The sequence below is a fragment of the Ursus arctos genome, unplaced genomic scaffold, assembly GCF_023065955.2.
Source record: "Ursus arctos isolate Adak ecotype North America unplaced genomic scaffold, UrsArc2.0 scaffold_31, whole genome shotgun sequence".
Lineage (NCBI taxonomy): Eukaryota > Metazoa > Chordata > Mammalia > Carnivora > Ursidae > Ursus > Ursus arctos.
Genome location: NW_026622997.1, coordinates 15,827,463 through 15,846,330, shown reverse-complemented (window position 1 = coordinate 15,846,330; position 18,868 = coordinate 15,827,463). Strand labels below are relative to the sequence as shown.

The 18,868-nt window shown below is 44.2% G+C and overlaps 1 protein-coding gene across 1 annotated transcript in view; it reads left to right on the top strand.

Annotated features, from left to right (window-relative positions):
* The first annotated feature begins 1,045 nt into the window (after window positions 1-1,045).
* ADTRP (androgen dependent TFPI regulating protein) overlaps window positions 1,046-18,868 on the top strand; it is a 65,795-nt gene continuing 47,972 nt past the window's right edge. Inside the window, exons 1-3 of the mRNA XM_044388746.3 lie at window positions 1,046-1,490; window positions 11,045-11,179; window positions 12,735-12,836. Of these exons, the coding sequence (XP_044244681.2) occupies window positions 1,251-1,490; window positions 11,045-11,179; window positions 12,735-12,836 (477 nt within the window). The 5' untranslated portion in view covers window positions 1,046-1,250. The remainder of the gene's footprint in view (window positions 1,491-11,044; window positions 11,180-12,734; window positions 12,837-18,868) is intronic.

Sequence of the window (18,868 nt, the reverse complement as noted above, 5' to 3'; positions counted from 1 at the left end):
AAAGCACTCAGAGCGAGGCCTGTCACATAATAAACACGGTGAAAGCTTGAGCTGCTCTACTTGCATTTTCAACCTAGGCCATGAAATTGTGCACAGAGTTTTATGTCATCATTTGTGAGATCATCCTTTCCCTGGTGAACACCTTCAATGAAGACCCTCTATTGCTGGCTCAGGTTTGCTCTCCCCACCCCCGCCACCATATACTGTTCTTGATGACTCTTAGGAGGTGGATTTGGCTGTGTTTTGTCCTCCATGTGTAGCCTGTAGTTCTTTCTCTCAGTACTTGTTAGCCCTGATTGAATCATTGAACAGCACCAGCTCCAGACTTACATAACAGCATTGGGAGCTTTTCCCTTGGGGATTTGTTCAGAACCCTCTGAGTCAGTTGCCCAGGGAAACAAGCTGGTGATGTCACAAGGTATCACACTTCTAGCGCTCTCTCAGGTGCCTTCTGCTGAGAGGGGCCCGGTTCTGCAAACTCTGCCCAGCTTAAGCACATTCTCTTCCCCTCTAAGGCAATGCAGAGACCCTCACTCTCTCCCAGAAATGTCTAAACTCAGGTATGTTGAGGTCACGGCTACAAACCTCTTCCCATGCTTCCTTGGCCACAGACTTCTTGCTATGCTTCTTTCTTCTCAGAGCACAGAAACATCCATGTAAATGATCTGGGGCAGCCCTGGGTAACCTTTGGTTCTCTAGGGTATAGATACAACACTAAAAAAAAAAATTAAAATTAAAAAAAAGCCTTGGGGCTGCTCCTTGGGGGAGCAGTTTGTTGCAGATTTCGTAGGGCCCTAGAGACCTCAGGAGCAAGATTATAATATCCTTTCCCTTTCTACTGACCTCCCCTGTGCCATAAATATGCCCATAATCTCTCCTGTGTCGTCTATCAACCTGATCCTGTCTCTGATTCCAACTTCCTTGTTCCAGATAAAAAGGAAAGAACAGAGGATATGGCCCTGACAATATTGATTAGAGTTTACTGGTGTTTCATAATAAGGTCCCTTAACCGCCACCCAGCCAAATAGTGCAAAGTGCAGATCTTGCCTTCCGCCAGCTCCTCTTCAAAGCCTAAGCCTTGAAACTTAGGCAAATCTGGGGATTACTTATCATTATCTAAATGAAATCATCTGAAAACCAGCAATAATCCTGTCTCCCAAGTTTATCAGGGAAGGAGCCTATGAGAGGAGCAAAATTCAGTCTTGTTAGAGCTCCCAATCCCAGAGGGGTGTGTTTTACAGCTCTGGGGCATGCCTTATGACTTCGGCTGTGACCCACAGAAGGACACCAGAGGAAAGCTACCTGAGTCATTCACAGCTCCCTGGTCAGAGCTAGCCATGACGAAGACTTGTACCTGCGTATACCACTTCCTTGTTTTGATCTGGTATATTTTTCTCAATTATTACATCTCACAACAAGGAGGAGACCAGCGGAAATCCAAAATCTTTCTCAATGGCGGACAGTGGAAGTACTTGACATTCCTAAATCTGGTAAGTCCATATGACCATACCAGGAAGCAAGCTATTTGTCTATAGTACCAGTGTTTTTACACATATCACCTTTGAGTTTTATTAAATATAAAGTTCCATTCTTTGTCTTCCTTCTTCATTGTCTGTGAGTTTTGGCTTTCTTTTTGACTTGACAATTTGCTCTGAGAAACCCAATTCAGTAGTTATTGGTAGCTATATTTTGTGCTAATTGTTAAACACTCTTTTGAAAAGAATCATATCTTGGAGTTCTTCTCAGATGAGCTCAAATGGAAAGACTAAATTAATGGTTTCACCATGGGACTGACTACAAACACAAGCGGGATTTTGAACTTTGCTTGGGGAAATCTGTGAGGGAAGGCAGAGTGGCGTATGTTGCGTGGGAAGCACAATTTCCAATGGGGGAATGATGCCATTTTCCAGCACAGACTAACAGATTTATCTAAGAAAAGCAAACACATTTTGCCTTGTTCAGATCCCACTTCAATTTTTTATAGGCTCAGGCTCCATCTTAAAGGATGAATCACTCGACCAAATGGCAAATACACATTTTCAACAATTTACCAACCAATCCTATGACTCGATTCCTTCTTGTCTCTCTAGCCCAGCTGACCACATTCTGATGAATGAAATGTGAATGAATGGGAGAAAAATCGGTTTTTAAAAAATGTTTTGGGAGCATGTAAAAATATTAAAGTTAAAAGCTAAAAATAGTACATCCTTTGGGGATGTTCATTAATGTTTGAGATTTTTTAACTAAAATGTAGGGTGCCATAAAAACCTCTGATTTCAGAAACTGAGCAAAATATTCCAATCCTTGGGAATCACAATCCTAAACAGAGGTTATGCGTGGTCGGAAAAAGTGACACTCTGAAGTGTTAAGGAGAGGAAATTCAGAAGGTTCAAATCCAAGGGCCTGGAGGTTCTGCTTCCTCCTCTCTGGCCACTTGCTGGCTTTTGATTTTGGCTTGAAAGATTCGTCCTGGCAGCTCTCATGTACTTGAAATTATCAAGGTGACTCCTTCTTTCAATCATAGAATTTTATGAAGCAAACACACAAATGAAAACCACTAAGAAATGCTTTTGTGGAGCTAGGATACTACAGTGAAAACCTCAGCTTTGAGTATGTATTGGCTTTATATTAAAAATAGTCAACTAAAAGACATGGGGGTCTGTAGCTAGGATTGATGGTGAGATCTAATCCAAATTCCAGTATGGATATCCCACCTCACAGTAAGCATGGCTGAGAACAGACTTCTCACCTACTCCCACGAACCAGCTCCCTGACTTCTTCATTTTTAGTTCTATGCCCCAGAACCCTCATTTTTCCAAGAATGAAAAAAGCCACTTATCTTGTCAAAGACACTATTCTTTCCTGGTATTTCACTTCCTTGACGAATCAGCCACCAAATCTTACATTTTACCTTTCCTTGGGTTCATTCCCTTCTTCCCCAATCTTACTCTCTCTCTAATTACAGGCTCTTATTAATTTGTACCTGGGTGATGAGATTATCTCTTCATTGCCCTCTTCTTAGCAATCCGTCCATCTACCTCTCAGATTCCAGATTCATCTTCCCAAAGCACTGGTTTGAGTTTGGTTTTGTTATAAACATCATGAGCCCGCTTGCACAGGGTGGTTCTGCTACTCAAGAAATCACAGGGGCTCCCTCCTACTTTATGGAACCAATTGCAAACTCCTGACTTAAGAACTCACCTGCCTACCCAGCCTTCAGGTCCCCCTCTCCCCAGAAAAGCTGGTCTTTTCTCCAGGAAGGCCTGTGTCTTCTCCAGCATTGGCCCCTAGGCTTCTTGCCATCACCATTCTGCCTGCGTTCATTCACACCATCTTTGGATGAAAGACTTACCTGCCTTTCTACCACTTCGGCGCTTTCATAGACCACCCAGAACCCCATGCTTTCCTTAGAATCTCTGCTGATCAACGTCAACTCACATTTGTTTTTCCTTTCCCTGAGTTTTTACAGCATTTCTCAGTCTCTGCTTATTTATGTATAGTATTATTTTCTTATTTCCACCCACATGTGAGTCTTAACATTCCAATCAAACTGTAAATGGCTCTAAAACGGGAGTTCTGTCTCCTAACATTCTATGATTCTACACTGTATCTGTTATAGGGCCTGGCACAGAGTGCCCCCAGAAGAAAAGTCAAGAGACTTGGTACGTTGACTACACTTGATCTTCAGTGTTTTCTGCCTTCCTGAGCAATATTATCTCTTCTGACATCTTTTGGCTCTTGAAATGAGCAGAGAGGGGCTTGCTTACCTGTGGCTGTCTCCCGTCCGGGCTCGGTGAGGTGTCATCTTGAAAGTATGACTTAATGCAAACTTTTCTAATTGGTGAAGGTGGGTTGACTGGGTTTCAGAGGACCAATTTAAAGATAGATTCCAAATATGTTACTCAAGGTGAGATCCTGGGTCTTAACATTTCTCACTCTTGAGGCCTCACGGGCTGATTTATTACTTGTGTTTCCTAATGATTAATTGGTGCTAACAAATGACTAATTAATGATTAGCTAATGGTTGTGTTTATAAGGGCACAGAAGTCTCATAATTTGCTGTAATACTCTTAAGTGTATTTTATGCAAGCTTGTTGAAGTCGGTACCCTTTCCTGCTTTCCAGGAGATTTACCCCCCTCCCTTTAAACAGCTTTAATTTTTACTTGGCTGAATATCAGTTATGCCTCATTTCAAGAGCACAGTCCACCTTAGTGCAGGTCAACATTTGGAGCAACCCCATTTTCTTCTTGAAGCATCCCACAGCATTCAAAGGGAACACAGGATTGGTGGCAGGGTGTGGTGTGGGAGGGGTGCCACGGAGAGTTGGTTACAGTGACCAATTCCTGCCCAAGGAGAGTAAAGAAAAGAGAGGGGAGATGTGAGTTTTTGCCTAACGAGGGAGTACACTTACCCCAGGGAAGAGGTGGCCAATTCTCTGTTGGGAGAGAGAGGCTGTATAGCCGCATCGTTCTAAGCATGAGTTCGACTGTCTTGAGTCTCTGGGATGGCACCTCGACTCTACCACTTCCAGGGTCTGTGATCCTGGGCTAGGTATTTCTTTGTGTTTTGCATTTCCAAATCCGCCAAATAGAAATAAAAGGAGTGTCTCATCAGAGAATGACCATGAGGGATGCTTGACTTAACACGCAGGCAGCTCTCAGAATGCTGTACATGCTGGACGATGAAGAGAGAAGATAGGAGAGTGGTGATGAGCTTCTAGTCATCTCATCTTTGAGTGGAGGTCATGCAGAAGGCAAGGCGATTTAGTGGGACATGGGTCACCTCACAGCGCCATGGTTGGTGGGTTGTGGATCTAGGTATGGGTGACCCACTGGCCTCACTGCAGGGTGCATGCTTCAGCTTCCCGGCCAGAGGATGGCCACTGTGGACCCACCTTTAGCTGTACAGGTACAGCTTCAGGCACTGGGGCTGTCCCGGGAGTAGAGTTGGCAGGCTCCAGCAGAGAGCAGTGAGTCGTGCTGAATAGGGAGGCCCCTGGAGCTGGGTGTGGAGACCTGGCAGTGCTGTAGACATCCTCAGGGTGCTCGTGTCAGCTCAGGCTTCTAGTGCCTGGGACTTCCACAAATGTTGTAACCCCTCCTCTCTATCCACTCCGTTTCCATCCAGGGACTGCCCCTGACCTTAAGCTGGGAGGTGGGGGATAGAGGGGACTTTTAGCTACAATTTAACCTGCTGGCTTTATACAGTGTGCTGGTTTTTCCTCTTTTTAAAAATAAAATTCCTCCTGAGACATCATGCCACATAACTGGGATCTCCAGGGGAGATTCTGGGTGGCCCCCACCCCCCTTACCCAACAGAGACATGACCTTTCCCTCCATTTATCATGAAGCTGCCCAAGCCTCCCGCAGCTCTGACCTCATTCTCCTCAAGCTGTCACCCTGACAACAGCAACTTCATCACATGGGTCCTCCAAGATCGCAAAGCAGGGCCATGGGAAGAGAAATCCTTGAGGACCTTCCATCAGTCCAAACACCAAAGCAGCTCACAAACAATGAGAAGACGGGGATCCATTTATGTTACAGGACCCACTTGGGGCCAACTTTTAATTTCCATCATCAGGCTAATACATTCATCTGTGGAACTCAACGAAGTCAGAAATACACTTAACTCTCTATTCACAAAAATGCTTAAGGTCACTGTTTTCAGCTCTCAGATAGCTGAAAGGAAGACAAGCGATGGTAGGAAATTGTCACCACCAGCACCCAAAATAAAATAGCTGTAACTTAACTGGGCAACCATGACGTTCTGGTAGGTTCTTTACACACCATATAGAGATCAGTGATTGAAGACCCAGCTTCTGGAGTCAGGCTGCCTGGGAGGGAATGCTGGCTCTGCTGTTCCCTTGCTGTGTGATCTTGAGTGAGTTATCTAACATCCCTCAGCCTCAGTATCCTCATATTGAGTGGATCCCATCGTGTGGCCCCCAGATCCCTCCATGTTCCCAGCATCACAGTACTCATTCCCCAGCTCCCAGGAGGAGTGTTGGTGGCTGATGACTCCCAGCTGAGGTCCTGCCCCAGAAAGCCTTTAGCAGAAGGGAATTGCCTAGACACGGCTCAGGGCCCTCCCTGGGGTTGCTGCATCCAATGACTAGTTGATTTGGGGTAGAAAGGCCAGGCTCTAGGACAACTCTGAAGTGCCAGCTCAGCTCCAGAAGCCTTTGGGGACCAGCTGACTCCATGCAAGTGCCTTGCCTTTCATCTTTTCCTACTGCTCTGTCCTGTTCCCCCCACCCCCTTCCCTCCCTCTCACAGTTGTTCTGAGAGCACTCCTCAATGAACACTCTGCAGGCAGATCTAAGAATCTGGTTCTGTTTCCCAAGGAACCTGACCTATATGATGTAAAATAGTAAACATATAGAAAGGGTTCCTCCTCCTCTTTCTCCTCTCTTCTTCCCAATAAAGACACCCGAGCACAGAGCCTTCCCTAGGCTTTACTATGTCTAATACAGTTTCTGAGTTTCTGGCACCTTAACAGGCACTCTGTGAATGTTGGTTGCACAAATAAATGACCAGCACATGGGTCTACCTGGTCCGAGGCACTTTCTAGGGAACCCCACCCCACCTGTAAGGGAGCCTACCCACAGCCGACCCATCCTGCCGTTACTCTGAAGCCAGTGGTCAGCAGCTATGGAAACCTGGCTGAGCATTCTTAGAATTCTTCTTTCAACCTGTCCTTCAGTGTTCTCTTGGTTTCTTCTCTTTTTTTTTTCCACTCCTCTTCATGCCAGCTTATGTTCTTCATATCATTTCTTCTCTGTTTTTTATCTCAGTTTTTTCCTTAAGCTAAATGCTCATGAATGATGCTTGAAACGGTCTATTACATATGCAGTGCAGATCTGTTTTAGCAAAAGCTTCCTCTACCTGCCCCCAAACACCACTACCTCCATTACCACCGTTCTAGAAAATACTCACCACAATTAGTCTCCATGTGTTCTTTTATTCTGGAATAGTTTCCCACTGCAAGTCTTGCATCATTTTGAAGGCAAGACCTAAGAAAGTCCCAGCCTGTTCAAGTCAGGCACAGAGCTGGGCTGGGCATTGGATGACTTGACTCATCCAATAAGATACGTAATGTCTTGTTCAGGAAACTTGTGGAATCTCCCTCTCTGGAATTATTTTTTAAATAGAAGAAATTCTCATTTCCTGAGATAGTTGAAGAAGGTTCTGGCTTAAAGGCAAAGAAATTAACTTGATGACTTAGAAAGGCGAAGTTTCCATCATTTCAAGATTTTTGTGAATCTTGTGAAGCCACGTGAATGTAAAAACAAAATTTCCTTAAGCTGTGGTTTCGTAAATTGCACTACTTATAAAAAATGGAATTCAGCCTTCCCAGGTGGTAAATTTGTTAGCGAGCAGCAAAAACGGAAGCCAGCTCACAAACTTAGACCAGCAACATTTCAGAAAAAGGCACGAGGAACAAACTTAGAAAAGAATTGATAGAAGAGATAAACCACAGAGTTGTAGCTCTGAAATAAACCCTGATCGAGGTATCATCGGGTCTGCTTCCCTGGGCAGCCCAAATAGTTGAGAAATGTAAATGACAGCCATTTTGTTGTGAGATTCTTCAAAGGAGGCCAGTTGTTGCCATCTTGTTTTATTGCTACTGTGTTGGTCTGCTCGGACTGCCATAGCAAAGTACCACAGCCTGGGTGGCTTAAACAACAGAAATTTATTTTCTCATGGTTCCAGAGGCTAATGGTCCAAGATCAAGGCATCAGCGGGTCAGTTTCTCCTGAGGCCCCTCCTTAGCCTGCAGATGCCACATTTTTCTCCCTGTGTCGTCACATGGTCCTGCCTCATGCTGCATGTGGTCTGTGTCCTAGTCTCCTGTTCTCAGAAAGACACCAGTTATATTGGATTAGGACCCACCCTTACTGACCTCGTTTTCACTTATTTACTTCTTTAAGGGCCCTATCTCTAAATACAACCACAGAGGGTTATAACTTCAACATAAGAATTTTGGGGTGGGGGGCACAATTCAATCCCTGATAGTTGCCCTTTTCTCCCTTGACTGTTCTTTCTGCACTCGTTTTAAAATATTTCATTGTATTGTCTTTGGGGAATGATCAGACCCTTGTCGCATTGGGTGAGCTGATACCAACCTGTCCTGGAGGCCTTTCAAGAAGCTTCCCCATTGAATGAGCTCATGGCACCCCCCTCTCCTTGCCCTCCAGCTCTGATGTGTGGCTCCTCTCTGCCCTAGTTCTGGCTTATTTATTTCTCTTGGCAACACCCTGGCGCCTCCCTCCTGAGTTCCTTTGTGAGGGCTCCACAAATATCCCTTGTTGATACAGATGATGGCATGTCAATGCAGATTGAGATCAGTGGGGACAAGGCTGATCCACACACACAGTTGGCATATACGTATGAGTGGGGGTGGGGAGTGGGGGGCGGGGTGGGGGACGTGGAGAGGTAATTGGCAAGTTTGTGGTGTGGAGAAAAGTTTTATTGATGAAGGAGAAGCCAGGGAGGCTCTGAGTCATGTGTTCTTTTCTCCCAATCCAATTTCCACATTTTTGACTGGGAAGAGCCAGAGAAAGTTAGGACGAGTTTGACTCATGGTGACTCCAGGAAGCTCTTGCTAAGGAAAGCGGTCACATGGACTTCACATGCTGGGTGGAGGCTGTCTCTCCCCAAAGAGGGAAAACCTGGCAGACTCTCAGTGCTCAGTATGTGATTAATTGCTCCGTTGATAGAAGAGCGCGGGCCTCCTCGCTGGGGCCCAGGCTCCATGCTGCCTCCCTAACTGAAGCCGCTGCCTGCTGTGTCCTGAACAGCTGGAAGTGAAACCAAGGGTGAGGTGAGAGCTGTTCGGGGGGTGGGGGTGGGAAGACTGGAAGAGGAGGCGACTTCCTCTAACATCCATGTGCAAAAGACTGCTCCAAATTCTACAGACCAAGGGCTCAATGTCAAAAGTAGATGACGAGTATTGGAGTGACCACCTCTTCGTGACATTTTAAACTGTTTCCCACCCCTCTCCGGAGCCACTCTTCTGGCTCAAAACTTCCTCCTCCCTTTAGGGACCGTGGGACTCTTGGTTTTCTACCATCTGATCATTCTTTGCTACTTTGCTGCCCCTTACTCCTCGTGCTCCACGGTTGAGGGCATTGCCCCCGCATCACTTTCCACTTTGCTCTCTCTCTCTCCAAGCTCATCCCACCGGAGGGTTTGCTCCCTGGATCTCCACTGTCCCACCTGTCTTGGGAAGGCCAGATCCAAAGGTCCAAATGGAAGTTCCTCTAGGCAAGTGGTTCTCAACCTTAGCTGTCCCAGTTAGAATCACTTGGGAGAATTTTTAGAAATCCTGAAGTCCAGGCCATACCTCTTAGGAAATTAGAATCTCTGGGGGGATAGGTTGAAAATCAGGCATCAGTATTTTTCACAGTCATTTTTAAATCTCCCACCTGGAGACAGTTGTCTTTCTTCTGACCTCCCATAGTGCTTTACCTAAACTGTTCGTAGGACAGTTTTTTGTTTTTTTTTTTTTTTAAGTCTGATTCAAGAATTAGACTCTGGGTTTTGAATCTGCATTTACCCACCATGAGACTTGAGGCAAGTTTGTTCATGTCTCTATGTCTCAGTTTCCTTATCTGTAATACGGGTTGGGAGAGAGCATAATAATAGGACTTATCTCATCAGGTGGTTATGAGAAATTAGAAACCTAGATCAGAGCCTGGCACATAACGAGAGATCAATGGGAGTCCATTATTATAGCTTTGAGTAGTAAGTAGGAATTTTCAGTGATAAATTTATGTCTAATCCAGTGAGCATTTCCAGAACTTTAGTAAGGATCACCTGGAGAGTTAGTTAACAAGTTCCTAGACCCCACTCCCAGAGATTCTGATTCCATAGTCCGGGGTGGGGCGGAGGGCCTGCATTTCTCACAAGCTTTTGGGTGACACCAGTGTTGCTGGTCTGAGGACCCAGCTGGCGTATTGCTGGCCTAATTCACCTCTGGATCCTCCCTCACCCACCCCTTCAGGCTAAAGAGTGGGAGGAGGCCAGCTCTGCTAGAACTTCTTTTTCCTAGAGTTCAGACCTCAGACGTCATTCCCCAACAGCCAACCTGATCCATCCTGAGAGCAATGCCCTAGGTTCCACACCTTGCCTGACACATACTCTCGGAGTGGCGTCCTGATTGCCCCTTTGGTACCAACCTAGAGCTTTCATGGAATAGGATGGGATCTAATGCAAGCACGATCAAAACCAACCCCAACTCTGTATTGTGACCCACGAGACCCTCAATCAGAAGCCACATGTTTGTGCAAAACAGTAAGAAAGGGCAAAGTTTGCCCTTAGCTGGTCTTATTTCCCTGAAACGCGCCTTACTTCTCTTTGACCTCACCTCCAGGACCTCATGGTATTTAGTGAGGCACCAGAGGCCCCGGTCTGCTCTATCCCTGTGGATTTAAATCACTTCCTTAGCCAGATTTTCTTTGTGAGGCCTTCAGGTACCCCCTTTCAATCAGAGAAGGACATCAGCTTCTCCCTCAGGTAACCAAGACGCCATTTTGTGCCTCTCCCTCAGGAGAGCACAGAGCTCCTTTGTGGTGCTCTTGACCCTGATTCCGGCTTCTTTAATGAGATTGTAGCACTGGGCATTTAACATATTTTTTTTTTCTTCCTGGGAAGAGGCCAGAATATGTCCACCATTGTGTCTGGCTCTTTGCTCTCGTGCTATTAATTTGGTTTGCCCACCTCCATGCAGCTAAGGTATCTCTCATTACATTCTCCTTTTAAGCTGACTCTTTATTTTGTTTCCATTTTAGCTCGAGTCCATTACACTAAATACTGTACACATTATTATCCCCTAAACGACTTTACTCAATCAGTTTTAGTGAGCAAGGTCAGGGCCCACTGAGCTGGAAGACCAGCCCTTGAATTGGCTCTCAACCAACACAGCCAACAGCCCCCTCCTTCTCGAATCAACATTGCTCCCAGAGGGATGGAGCTCTACGTCAGTGAAGAATGTATTAATTAAAGCAAATGAAAATGCCCTCATTTGTTGTAATGAATTCAGCTCTTGCAGGCCATTTTCTACGGGGTCGCCTGCCTGGAAGATGTGCTAAAAAGAATTAAGGGGGAAAAAGACATTAAGTTCATGACCACCTTCAGAGACCTGCTTTTTACCACGCTGGCTTTTCCGATCTCCACAGTAAGTCACAAAGATGTGTTAGTAATATAATACACATGTCCATTTGGATGAACAACACTTCTCCTGGGCAGCAAGGCTGTTTAGGTGCCCATTATTATGGACCAGAGCAAGTGCATTTGCATGAATGTCTTATTTGAGGATTGCATCGTGTTGCCCAGTGTCATCATGAAAGAAGGCTCATTACTGACCAGAATTATCACCGCCTTCTTATCTTTGCTAATGTTTGATTCAAGATCCTTGTGGATGTCTAATGGGGAAGTTGGAAGGATCTTTCTTAATCAAGCTACAACTAAGCTAGCCTCGGCTCCACCGGAGTCCTGGGAATGCAGGGTGCTGGGGAGACAGATGACTTATTTTCCCTTTTATACATCTTGTTTCACTTGCTACAATGAACATATGTTACTTCTGCAAGTGGAAACCATAAAAAAAGAGGGGGGAGAGGGGTATGAGAACTTCAGAATTGGCTCTTGGAAAAGACAATTGGGGGGAGAGCGAGACAGTCTGTCCAAAATATCTAGTGTGGGGTGCACAGTGAGTGCCTCATTCATTTTGTTGAATGAATGGACACTGGAAAGAAGCCCGACATATGCCAGCGACAGTGAGCGTATTTGCTGATACTGCCCACGTTTCGATGACATTGCTTCTGTTTTCATTCATTGGTTAGAATGGAAACAAACTGAGATCAAGCCTGCCGGCTGCCCAGCAGGGCCTATGCTTAGAAATGACTGCCTCCCTCTGCCTGTCATTGTCCTGCATCCTATAGTGTTGAGACTTCAGACTTAGATGCAAAATGAAACTGCTCAAACACTGATGAGTTCTCAGGTAACACAGCAAGTCCTGGCATTCCAGTTTTGCTTCGCAGGATAATTCCTCCTCCACCCCCATAAATCTAAAGGCCAGGTTTTTAGTAGCAATGGAGTTTATTCATTTTTTTTAAGGCTTAGAAATGGAGCCTTTGGAATTCAAGAAGATAAGAGGATTGAAAAATTAATGGTTATTTTCTCCCCATCTCTACACTGACTTTGTAACACAGAGGACAGACTCTTTGACAAGACAGCCAAGGGGCATGAGAGGTTGAGGATCGTTCCAAAGCTCTGAGCAAGGGGGAGATACAATCCTCATTAACTAGCTTGGGAATTATCCTGGGCATTTGTCACTTCTGCCCTCTCCCAGTCTCCCTCGTCCCCTTGCCATGCCTACTTGGGGGTGGAACCACCCCATGTGCTTGATCTCAGTACCCCCAGGGAAAGCTTAGACTAGAGAGGTCATTGGTTCCAATAAAATGACTTAATGGTCTGTGAATCCTGTTTATCTATATCCACCCTGTGTGCCACGAGGACAAATAATTGATCCCCAATTCTCTGGAATCCCCAGAGAGTGGACATAGCAATTCAACAGTCAGGAAGTTTGTCTTCGTTTTACATTTCTATTAGGTGTCTGTAGGATATCTTTAAAACGGGTATCTATTTTTATTTCGTCATGTTTTCTTGGTTGACTTAGAAAGCTCTGATGGAAAACAAACTTAATGATGCTATTTTTGTATTTTATTTTCCAGTTTGTATTTTTGTCGTTCTGGATCCTTTTTCTCTACGATCGAGAGCTTGTTTACCCTAAGGCCCTAGACGGTATCTTTCCAGTATGGTTGAATCATGCAATGGTGAGTAAAGGGCAAATTCAGTGACTAGGGAAAGGCGTCAGCCTCTGTATTGGGAACTCCAAAGTGCCTTGTTTATGTTTCCAAACTTCTCAGTCCCCATCATCCTATTCACTCCTTTTCCATCCCATCACTGTTTATTTAAAGAGCACTGTGAGGGGGAGCCTGGGTGGCTCACTCAGTTGAGTGTCCGGCTCTTGATTTCTGCTCAGGTCATGATCTAAGGGTTGTGAGATCGAGCCCTGTGTTAGGCTCCACGCTCAGCAGGTAGCCTGCTTGAGATTCTCCCTCTTCCTCTCTCTCTTCCCCTCCCCACGCTCATGCTCAGGCTGCCTCTAAATAAATAAAATCTTAAAAAAAAAATAGCACAATGAGGATACAAAATGAACAAAAACAGCTACTGTAATTGGAGTCACAGTGAGCAGAGGGGATGTCCAGGCAGCACTCTTTGCAAGTTGCCTCTGAAGTCATTGAGAAGACACCCAACCATAAGGACGGGCAACTTCCGGGCAGCTGCAGTCCTGCAACAGAGGTGACTTCAGTGAATGCATGTAATGAAATTCTGATCTAGGAACAAGGTCAAGCCACCTTTAAAAAAAAAATCCACCCAACACCCAAAGAACATCCCCCAGCTCATCAGCAGCTCTTTAGCGAACACTTGATTAGGACCATTTATTGCAAATGAACTTATTCTTTACCTGTCTCTGTGGAGGTATCCCCATTTTTTTTTTCACACATTTATTTTTGAGGGGCTAAATAGCAAACAGAACCTGTTCTGAGAGATTCAGGCCACTGGATCTGAATGCCAGGAACAGTGAGCTGGACAAGCAGTGCCGGTACACGGATGGCTCCATCTTGGGTGAAAGAGGAGGTCTGAGTCATTGGCACTGCATGTATGCAGGAAACATTCAGAGTCCTAGTTCAGCTTCTCAACATTTACAAATGCATTTCTACATTAGTCAGGCATTCAGAAGGAGGTCTCAGGTTCTGCAAAGCAAATGGCATTAAAAACAACAACAACAACAGGGGACACCACAAGGGAGAACATGAAGGCTCTTCAAGTTCACAGACTTTCTTCCACTCCTAACCCTTCCAATTGCCTTAAAACTCACATAATTATCAATTTGGAAAAGCAACTCTGTTAACTCTGCCTCTTCATGTGCCCTGCCCCCAGAAAAATGTACTTTCACTTTAGATACGTACTTAGTGAGTTTGTGATTATTAATTGACAAAGATACACAAGTTCTGATCTAAATCAGAGTTCAGGGGCGCCTGGGTGGCTCAGTGGTTAAGCATCTGCCTTCGGCTCAGGGCGTGATCCTTGCGTTCTGGGATCGAGCCCCACATCAGGCTCCTCTGCTGAGAGCCTGCTTCTTCCTCTCCCACTCCCCCTGCTTGTGTTCCCTCTCTCGCTGGCTGTCTCTATCTCTGTCAAGTGAATAAATAAAATCTTTTAAAAAAAAATCAGAGTTCAGGACCGAAAACTAGATATTAAATAAGTCCCACCTCTCACGGACCCCTCCCACCACATTCTTTTGGTCAGACCACCTCCTCACCTTCCCAAATTCCCATTAACATTAATCTGAGACACATAGGTAGGGAATATTCCTGTTTTTTAATGGCACTATATACTGTTCTTCAAACATGAGCTCATTTAATTTACACAACTTTCCTTAGATGACAACCATACCCTGATTTTTATAAATTAGAAAAAAATAAAAGGCTCAGGTTAAGCAATTTGCCTGGGGCTACCAAGCTCATAAATGGATTTAAATCAAAAACTAACTCACTCTTTGTTGTTTTTTGTTACAGTAAGTGCAACATTTGTGGTTTGATCTGGTTTCATAATTCACCAGGCAATCAAAAAGGATGTCACTCTGCTCGATTAACATAGCAAAGTGAGAATTCTCACTTAAAAAAAAAAAAAAAAAAGAAATCCATAACCCCCATCTGTATGGTAATAAGCCAAAACTCGACTTAAGAAAATGAAGTGATTCGGGACAAATGACTGAGCTAGATGTTATCAAAATGAAACAGCAGAGTGTAGGAAGTGTCTTTTATTTGGAGCCAAACACATATATCGAACACCTTTTTCACGGCTTTGTGAGCTGACGTAGAAGTTTTCCTACAACCATTATAAGCTTCCTACCTCTTTGGGGTTCCATTTTCCACATAGACGTGAAGTTGGATTTCTTCCAAACAGGCCCAGCACTTGTGGCCTTGCTAAACAGCCATATGGACTTTTGGTAATTTGGGAGGCAGATAATTAGATAATGTACATCATATCCGTGAACTAATTAGCAAGGCAGATATCATACAATGGGGGTCTTAAAATTATTTTGTGCCTTCCCAGTCTGGGGGTTTCTGTTGACCTGCTTTTTGTCCTAGGGTTCATCCAGTAAATCCCTTAGAGAGAAAGGGCCAGAGTGCACAGAGGAGTGACACTGGTGACAAAGAGAGGAGAAGAGGAAGCAATCTGCCTTGGGTCAGACACAGACTCTTCTGTTTTCTCTTCATTTAATTGGAGAAACTCCCAACGGAACCATTATGGAAAAATGTTGGCATCAGCAAAACCAGCATTAGGTCTAATGTGGTCATCTCCAAACTTCCATGCTTCTTTTTGTTCTGCTCCAAACCGAGGATCTTCAAGACTGTGTCTCATGTGTCTTTCCCAGATCGTGTCCCTTACTCTGGACATTTTCTGTCCTTACTATTGAATCCCCTTTGTCTGTTGCCTTGAGGAATGCTCTCAGATACCAGTACAAACGAATATGGAAATAGCTATTACTGGGTCAGTTTGTCAACTCCTTCTACATGCCAACAGTGTCCTTCCACGACAATCCAAAGGAGTGAGCACCTGGAAACCACTATTGTGACAACCACAGTGATGGTGGGTGGTCAGCCTGGACACTTTGTACTAGTTGCCTCCATATGCAGCTGGCCCTGCTGTAAAGGGAATCACCCTGTTTTCTTTTCCACAATATCAGAATTATTGCTGTACATAGCCAGTGTCATGCCTTCCTGAAAGATTCTACCATTTCACAACAATATTTAATGTTTGCTATTCTAGCCTTAGCTTTGGAATATTTTTCCTGTTGCCATTTGTGATGCTGCCCTGGGTTTAATGAGTAGTATTTGTCAAATTAAGAAATAACACTCTCCCCTTTGACACAGTGTGGTTCTAAAACCTTCGCGATTCATCAAGTCTTTGGACTTCTCCCAGCCCGATCCTTCTAGCTCATTGGAGACTCATCACTGAAGCAGCGCCGTTCAAAGTTGACTGTCATCTCTAATGGACATTTTGCTACCCTTGCTTTTCATTCAAAACAAATAGTAACATCAGTGAGATATTTGCATTCACCATTGACAGGCTGCCATTGGCTGGTGCTCTAAGAAATCCTATGAGAGCCAGGCTGCCTTATTTAAAGTAGATCGACCTGCCTCTTTCATTGCTAAGCAGTTCTCCAGTCTTCATGAAAGAAGGGGAAGAACAGCAACGTGTTCCTCCAGGTTTCGCCAGGAAAACATTAACTCCCCAGGTCTTATCTAAATGACTACTAAAGATAGAACCAGAGCAGACAGATTTAAAGAGCAGAAAGAGGACTCAGTAACTGAGGAAACCATCAGATCCTAACCTGAAGGGAGCTAGGGAACTTATCTCTCTGGAAACCAACCTAAATTGTTCAGGTTGCCCCCAGGGAGAGTGGAAATAGATCAGAGAACCACCTCAGAGCCCCTCTACATTTGCAAATAATACACAGTTATTGAGAACGTGTGTGCAAGCGTTTTGTAAAGTATCAAGGACGACCTAGGTATGTTATCATCATATAAAACTCTCAATGCATGGTCACAGAATTTTAAAACTGATAAAGTGTTCATTGATATTAATGGAGGTTTCAAAACAACCTGCTCTTAAGAGACAGGTCTTACTTTGGCTCTTTACATTGGAGCAAGAGCCAGATACAGTCTTAGTTATTCCATGCATTGTCATTTATTCATTTGAAAAAATAATTAGGTGCCAACTGTGCGTGTAGCACCATGGTCAATATTTGACAAAGCTTTTGATTTCTAGAACCCTTCAATCTGGTTGAGCCTAGTATATACACACAAAAGTGAAATAATAAGATAACAGTCAATACTAATAGAAGACATTGTCATACGAGGTGTCACATCGCAGTATGTGATTATTGCCAAATGAATGACGTGAACAGGAGGAGGGCTTCTGTGTCCCCTGTGTCCTGGCCTGGCTGTGCTGACATGTGGGTCATGACTAAACAACCTAGAAGGCCTTTGAGCCCTCTTTGGAGGGTGTGTTGCGGAGTCAAAATGTCAAGACAGGGCAACTCGACGACTTCCAGTTACTTACTCACCCTTAGCATGTAAGATGTTGTCTCTCCCTAATTTCAGACCCGACCTCAGATTTTTCTTTCCCACCCATAATATCAGTATGAATGAATATGGAAATAACCGTTACTGTGATAAGCCTGCTATGACATAGTTGGGCTGCTAAGTAGAGGTAGGTGAACTCTGGTGAGTAAAGAAGGTCATCTGTGGGCACGTCAGTACGAAAGGGCCACCCTTTGTCCTCACCAATTATCACCCCGCCCCCCATGCTTTCCTGATTCCTCACCCCACCACCCCTCTGAGCAGAGGAGATCCACAATCTAAATATCTATGGGTAGCTTAGTGTTTTTCAACCTTTGGGAATAGATCTTTGTGTGAATCAGGAAAGCTATGAAACTATAGATTCCATTTATGGGACTCAGGTTAAGATCTTCTGATGTAACTGGGCATATACTTGAAAAGAGGACCCCCCCCAGATGATTTTAATGCTCAGTTCAAATCTAAAAGACAAAATCAAGAATTATTCATTTTTTAAAAAACCATTATGATATACATAGAGCTGTTCTCATCTCTATGGGGAGATACGAGAAACCTCTATGGAGTGATAACAGAAATGATCAACTCTCCTTGGGGTCAACCTGAACAATTAGGTTGGTTTCCTAACTTCAGGAAGCTTAAACTATAGATATTTTACATCTAATCTTTTACACATATGTATATACATCTATATCTATATATAGCTATCTACATATAGATATGATATGTATATCATACACATGTATATATTCCCATTTAGTCTTTTAACTTATTAAAAGCAGAAGCTGTGTTATGCGGCATCTTTGTGGCAGTAAAAAAAATACAAAAACAACCCCCTCCTTAGTTATTATTCCCCAGAAAGTCCACGTCTGGAAAAAAAAAGAGGGACCTGGTTAAGGTTCCCATGGGAGACTCCACCTCCCATCTACCTGTTTCCCCAGGACATAAGACGCCAGCCAATGTATGTCCTGCTGATGGAGCGCCCTAGCCCATGTCACTCACAGGATGGTAAGTGAGAGCCGTCGGAGGATACTTGAAGCAGAGTCCAAAGTTAACAGAAACCATGCAGCTCTTGTACAGTGAGTGAGCTGGAAATAAACTCTCCTCAAAAAATACCTTTGCAAACCATACCTTGATTGACGCCATTTTAAGCAAATGTTATCTCACTATAGGGAGCCTGCATTATATCATATGTCTATATTTTTATATATTATATAACCATGTAATTATATATATATATATATAAAATAATAAGCCAGACATTTAACTTTAACATGAGGCAGTGCTAATAAGCATTTATAGAGTGCCTTCCATGTACCAGGCCCTCTTCTAGGCACTAAGGATGCAAAAACAAATAATCTAAAGAAATCTGTCCTTGTGGAGAATATATACAGCCTAGTGGGGAAGACAAGCAATCAGTGAATAAAGAATAAATGATGTCAGGCACGTTAGTGAAAGTACTAACAAACTAAAAATAAAGCAGGGTGAGGGGGGAGAGCACGGTGTGTGTATGTGTGGGTGTGTGTGTGTGTGGGTGTGTGTGGAACTAGTAGGTCTATAGGGTGTAGGGCAATCAGAGTGGTCAGGGGATGTCTCTATGGTAAACTGGTGTTTTCAGAGAAATTTGGATAAAATGAGGGATGCAGGAAATTTTG